Source organism: Ostrea edulis, unplaced genomic scaffold (genome assembly GCF_947568905.1).
Source record: "Ostrea edulis unplaced genomic scaffold, xbOstEdul1.1 scaffold_67, whole genome shotgun sequence".
Lineage (NCBI taxonomy): Eukaryota > Metazoa > Mollusca > Bivalvia > Ostreida > Ostreidae > Ostrea > Ostrea edulis.
This window is the reverse complement of record NW_026606028.1, coordinates 47,583-53,979: the sequence shown is the minus strand read 5'-3', so window position 1 is coordinate 53,979 and position 6,397 is coordinate 47,583. Positions and strand designations below refer to the sequence as shown.

Sequence of the window (6,397 nt, the reverse complement as noted above, 5' to 3'; positions counted from 1 at the left end):
GGAAGCTTGGAAGAAGACCCTAGAGAAAGATCGTCAAAGGATTCAGCGTGTCCTATTACAGAGTGTGAGTTTGAGGGAAGAAAATTGAAGTTTCACGTGCAGCAGATGCACTTACCACGTATTATGTGGGACAACCCTCAGCCCCCACTTAAGGAGGAGAAGATCAGAGAGCGGGATGAAATGAGGCAGGAATTGTTATTAATTCTGGCTGAAATTTTGACCGGGAGAAGGAACTTGAAAGAATTGGTGCATTGGGCGAACAAGAACATCAGGAGAAAGATACCAAGGAGGAGTGAAGTCCTTCCACGGACCATGGCCCAGATGAAGAGCTTGTGTGACAATATGGGTTGGGAAGAACCAAAGAGGTACACCTTGGTACCAATTCATTCCCCCTGCATTCTTCTTCATTGGAGGTACCTAGCCCTATTGAGTGAGGCGCTAAATAGAGACCAGTTAACAGTTTTTCTCAGCTACGGATGGAACTTTATGTCAAGTTTGGACAATCTAACTAAGTCAGAATTTGATTATGCCAAAACATATTCTATCTTGGCGTGTATTCTGGCAGGAGAAAAGATAGCTGATGAGGAAGATGACCAAGGGAATGAAGTGACCGAGAGAGATCAAAGAATAGTGGTTAGACGTTCTAGTGTACAGTGGGAGAAATGTGATATCCCGGGTAAACGGGCAAAAGTCACTTTCCACAATATTCCTATGGTTTATGACGCCTTTGATTCCCATTTCCATCTGGATCGAGCCAGCAACAAGATTACAGGCAGTGCCACAGGAGTCACAATCGAGGCGTGGTTGAGCCAACAAATGGAGCGTCCACCAACAGTGCCGGTCAACCTCAAAGGTGGATTATTAATCTTCTGTGATCCGGACAGCTATCCAGATACAATCCCTTTTGATGGTAAATGGAAAGTTTCAGTAGGACTCCATCCTAAGGCAGTAGCCTCAACACCCCAGAAGATGAAAGACGAGTTTTGGGAACTTGTTTCCAATTCTCGACTGTCTGCAGTTGGAGAAGTGGGACTGGACACGAGCATGAAAGCGGGAGTAGCGAGTCTGCCATTACAGAAAGCCTTCCTTTTGGAATTATGTCCTGTGCTGAAACCAACGGTACCAGTAGTAGTTCACATTCGTAGTAATTACACCGACTTGTATTCTTCATATTTGTATCACCAGGCTTTCCAAATTTTCAAATCAAATTGCAGCTCTTCCCAGAAGATAGTGTTACATTGTTTTACCGGAAATCTTTCAACAGTTAAACTTTGGCTATCATTTTTCCCGTCTACATATTTTGGATTCACACACTTGTTAACCAAATTTGATCAAGATCAACTGACAGCATTGAGATATATTCCAGAGGATAGACTGCTGGCCGAGACTGACTCTCCTTACATGCCTCCAAAGGGAATAAGGATTAACAGCCCAATTTATATTGGAGAAGTCACCGAGATTTTGGCAGCGCTACGGTACACGGATTTGGAGACCATGGCCACATGTACGACAAGGAATGCTGTAGTATTATTTGGTAACTGAATTGTGTGTTTGGCAGGACAATGATTGGGTTTGATGATTTTCATGATCTAAATTTCGTTGTTTTTAATTGAACTATGCATTGATTATTCAGGATTTCGTGGATTTGGAATTTCCATTGTTAGATGTGCTTTATGAGAAGAACAATAGAAAGAGAGAGGACACAAGAGGCAGCAAGATCAGCCCAGGATAGAAGTAAATGGAGAGGACTTGTTCATGGCCCTATTCTCCACGAGGAGAGAAGGAATTAAGTCAAGTAAGTCAAGATGTGCTTTATATTTTTGTGTTGTATATACGTTGGAGACAGAAAAGCACATACTTTTCTGATTTTTTTTCCTGGATAAATTCTCTTCAGATTACTTTTCATAGGATGTGTTGAGATATGTGTTAATACCCCGTGTTTACGGGTCCCCGTTCCATACCAAGCCAGGATTTCATAAGATTTTTAGAAGAATTCAAGGAGGAATTTAGACTTAAGTACAGTTGTGTTTGTGAGGATTGAGTCCCCTTCCTCTCTTTTTTAAAAGGGGGGAGGGTGTTGTATGGTCCGAGTGTTAGGGACGATCTTCTGCGGGACGAAGGGGTGAACAGTACCGGAAGGGACGGCGCAGTAATATATTTCCCGCCAGTTGCAGAGTAATTTCGGTCTGAGACAGACGACGATATAGCTAGAGTGCGATTGACAGAGATTCACGGATTCAGACCCTGGGACTTGTGGTCTTCCACTCGGATTACAAGTTAAAGATCGACTTCGGTGAGTACAATAATTATATTCACCAATATACATCACCTATTTTGACTTTTAGTAACTGTTTCCGCCCAACTGAAGAATCACCGCATGGCGGTTTTAGTAAATAGAGGTGCCTTTTCACCATTTTTGCACAACTTAGCCCCGCATAGAGTAAGTTTCTCATGTTTTTTGTGTTTATCTTAGGTTTAAACAATTTTATGGAAGCCCAGTGTTGTTGGAAGCATTAATTAAATCTCGATTGGCGGATTTTCCGAAACTGACTGGCAAAGACAATAAGAAGTTATTTGAATTGGTAGACCTACTTAGTGAGATCCAACTGAGGATGGAAGATCCATCCCTCAGTCGTTCCTTGATGTACTCTACAGGGATGCGTCCTATTGTCGGAAAGCTACCCATCAATTTGAAAGAAAAATGGACAACTCGTGCAACAAATTACAACTTGCGGCACAACGTTACCTATCCACCATTTGCATACTTCATGGAATTCCTCACAGAAATGAGTCGGATCCGCAACGATCCGAATTTCAATTATCAGAATTTCACTACTGAAACTAACTCTAGTTTGTCAAGTCAATCTAACCTTTCAAATGACTCTCGGCGAAAGGACTCGTCTCATGGAAAAAGAGATGTGAGAGTGAAGAAAACCGCTATCAAGACATTTCAAGAAAACGATGGTGGCTCCCAGGAAAACAAGTGGGTGTTTCATGCAACAAAACATAAACTCAACCAGTGTAAAACTTTTCAAAAACTGACTCTAAACAAGAGGAAAAAGCTACTCAAAGACTACAATGTTTTGTTTTAAATGTTGTGACTCAACATCACATGGCTATGCAAGCTGCCATGCAACTGTGAAATGTGACACTTGTCGAAACTCAAGTCATCCCACTGCACTTCATCCTAGTGATAGTCTGAACAAAACTGGTGACAGACCCAGGCCACATCATGGCGGGGAGGAATCTCAGACCAAATTGAGTTCACTTTGTACAGAACTTTGTGGAAACAATTTCACAGGGAGGTCATGCTCTAAAACACTTCTTTTAAAAGTATATCCAGTGGACCAACCAGAGAAACATCTCCGTGCATATGCGTTATTGGATGACCAAAGTAACCACACCCTCGCCAGGCCTCAACTTTTTGATGCCTAAGACATTCCAATGTCTTCAGTGACGACATACTCGTTGAGATCGTGTGCTGGAACATTTATTCGGAGTGGAAGACAAACGTCTGGAGTCTCTGGACTAGTGATAGAATCCAATGACAGTTCATGTAAACTGCAACTTCCAGTTGTTACGGAATGTGAACAGATTCCTGATGAAAGAAGTGAGATTCCTACGCCAGAAATCATTCAGTTTCATCTGCATTTGAGTGGAGTAGACATCCCCAGTCTGGACACAAATGCTCAAGTTTTGCTGTTGATTGGTCGTGATTTGCCTGAGGCCCACCACATAGAAGATCAACGCACCGGGCCAAGAGGAGATCCTTTTGCCCAGAAGTTGTCCCTTGGCTGGGTCTTGATTGGTAATGTCTGCTTTGGGAACTTTCATCCTCCTGCAAGTGTGAATGTCTTCAAGACTGCAGTGCATCATGATGGTCGTGGTAGTGTTTTCAACAAGTGTGAATACGCTCTCTCTATAAATGCAGATGATGACTACATTTTCCAACGTCGGCCAAATGACAATGTTATTGGGCAGTCTATTGAAGACACTGAGTTCCTAGAATTGATGGACCGAACCTTTGTTAAGACTTCCACTGGAAATTGGGCAGCCCCTTTACCCTTTAGAGAACCCCGAGAACGACTGCCAAACAATAGATCTGTTTCATGGAAGCGAAGAGCTGCATGCTGCAAGCAAATCTACATAGGAATCCAACCAAGCGGGAGCATTTCGTGGATTTCATTTCATGCAGGGCATCTTAGATTGCGGAAATGGCTCCTCCTATCCAGCAAGACCAGGAATGTTGGTATTTACCTATATTTGGGGTGTACCACCCCAAAAAGAAAGACAAAATACGAGTGGTTTTCGACTCTTCCTACCAACATGAGGGCATTTCCCTGAACGGCGTGTTAATGCACGGACCAGACTTGATGAATCGCCTTGATGGAGTGCTCATGAGATTCAGAAGGGAACCGATAGCAGTGATTGCGAACATTCAGCAAATGTTTTTTTTGGTTTCACGGTACGGAAAACCACAGAGATTATCTCCGATTTTTTGGCATTGAGATAATGACCCAACCAAAGAACTTATAGAGTATAGGATGTGTGTGCATGTGTTCGGCAACCGGCCGTCTCCAGCCGTTGCCACTTACGGACTACGCCATTGTGTTGAGGACAGTACCTGTGATGAAAGTGTGAAACAGTTTGTCACAAGAAATTTTTATGTAGACGATGGGCTTGCATCTTTTCCCACTGTGAGTGAAGCTGTCGACACTCTGAGAAGAACCCAGAGAGCTCTCCTGCATGGTGGAAATCTACGATTACATAAAATCGCCTCAAACAGCGAAAAAGTCATGCTACAGTTTTCAACTTTAGACCTAGCCAAATCAATTGAAAATCTGGATCTGGATCGAGAAAACTTACCCATTCACCACAGTCTTGGCCTACGTTGGGACCTCGCCAGAGATACCTTTACCTACAAAGCCGCGGAGGACCGGAAGCCTTTCACGAAGAGAGGATTGCTATCCACTGTGAATGGTTTGTTCGATCCTCAAGGGTTCATTGCGCCAATTGTTCTAAATGGAAAACTGATAATGAGAGAAGCTTTCAGTGGAGATGAGAGTTGGGATGATCCCTTACAATCCCGAACTATGAATGCTTGGACATCATGGTTAGAGCAGCTGAGTAGTCTAGACGCAGTTCACATCCCGCGGTGTATCCTGCCTGTGTCGTTTTCTGAGTGTGTCAGAAAGACATTGCATATTTTTTGTGACGCTTCGGAGAAAGCAGTTGCTGCATGTGCTTATCTCAGAAGTATGACTGTTGATGAGGAAGTACATATTGGATTTGTGTTTGGCAAATGCAAAGTTGCGCCAAAAAGTGGACACACCATTCCAAGGCTCGAGCTTTGTGCCTCTGTTCTCGCAGTTGAACTTGGAGAGATGCTGTCAAGGGAACTAGGTTTACCATTGGAAGTCATTGAATATTACACGGACAGTAAGGTAGTGCTCGGCTATCTGTCCAACGAGCATCAGCGCTTTTATGTGTACGTGTGCAACCGTGTCTCCAGAATTCGTAAGAGTTCTTCTCCATCTCAGTGGAACTATGTGGCGACACATGACAACCCTGCAGATCAAGGAACCCGTGGCCTTCTACATGAACAATTATGTGGAAGCTTGTGGTTACAAGGACCAAATTTCCTCAGAGAAAACAACGAAAAGGAGTGTAAGAAAATTATATATAACCAATCTAAAAAAAAAAAAAAAAACAACAAAAAACCTCCCAGGGCTTCAATTTGAATTAACCGCCGGGAACAACATTCTGATTGGCTAACATGGACGCCAATGATCTGTTTTGGGGATTTATTTTAATATATACATAATATTTCGGCTGTGTCTGGCGGTGTCCGGCGGTAAAAATACCCACCCCATTTCGTCAATATCTTTCTGTGGGAGGAAACCCACATGTCCGAGCGGGCGACCACCATACCCTCTCACATACAACCACTGCCGATCATGGGGATCAAACTCGGGTCGCAGCGGTGAGAAGTATATAACTAAATATGATAATGCAAAAGACATGACCCTCTGAATACCCTCTCCTTAAACTTATTCATTACATGTAATGTGATGAATTAATTTGTACCTATTATTTGATTGTAATCAGTAAGTTCAATTTAGTATCTATAATCTTATTCAAATAATACTTTTATAAATAAAAAAGTTCATTATTCTTGTCCAGTTGCTAAATAATTCTATCTTTATTGAATAAGATAACTGTTATTCATGAATAAATGTTAAAGCAGTTTCATAGCACTGTACCAAGAAGGGAGAAAATTCAACTAACCAGACCAGGATTTGAACCCCGGCCCCCTGAATCTCTAGTCAAGTGCTCCACCAACTGAGCTAACTGGCCACTGGCGATCTAACCCGGCTGACCGTTACATTCCTCCCTC

General features: G+C 42.7%; 1 protein-coding gene across 1 annotated transcript; it reads left to right on the top strand.

Moving 5' to 3' along the window:
• Positions 1-4,544: 4,544 nt before the first annotated feature.
• On the top strand, positions 4,545-6,194 carry LOC130051166 (uncharacterized). The gene is made up of 2 exons (XM_056152530.1): positions 4,545-5,667; positions 6,184-6,194. The coding sequence occupies exons 1-2, from the start codon at positions 4,545-4,547 to the stop codon at positions 6,192-6,194; spliced, it is 1,134 nt and encodes a 377-aa protein (XP_056008505.1).
• The last annotated feature ends 203 nt before the right edge of the window (positions 6,195-6,397 follow it).

Coding starts and splice junctions, on each gene's coding strand:
- LOC130051166 (XM_056152530.1), top strand. CDS start 4,545: ATGTGTGTGCATGTGTTCGGCAACCGGCCGTCTCCAGCCGTTGCCACT.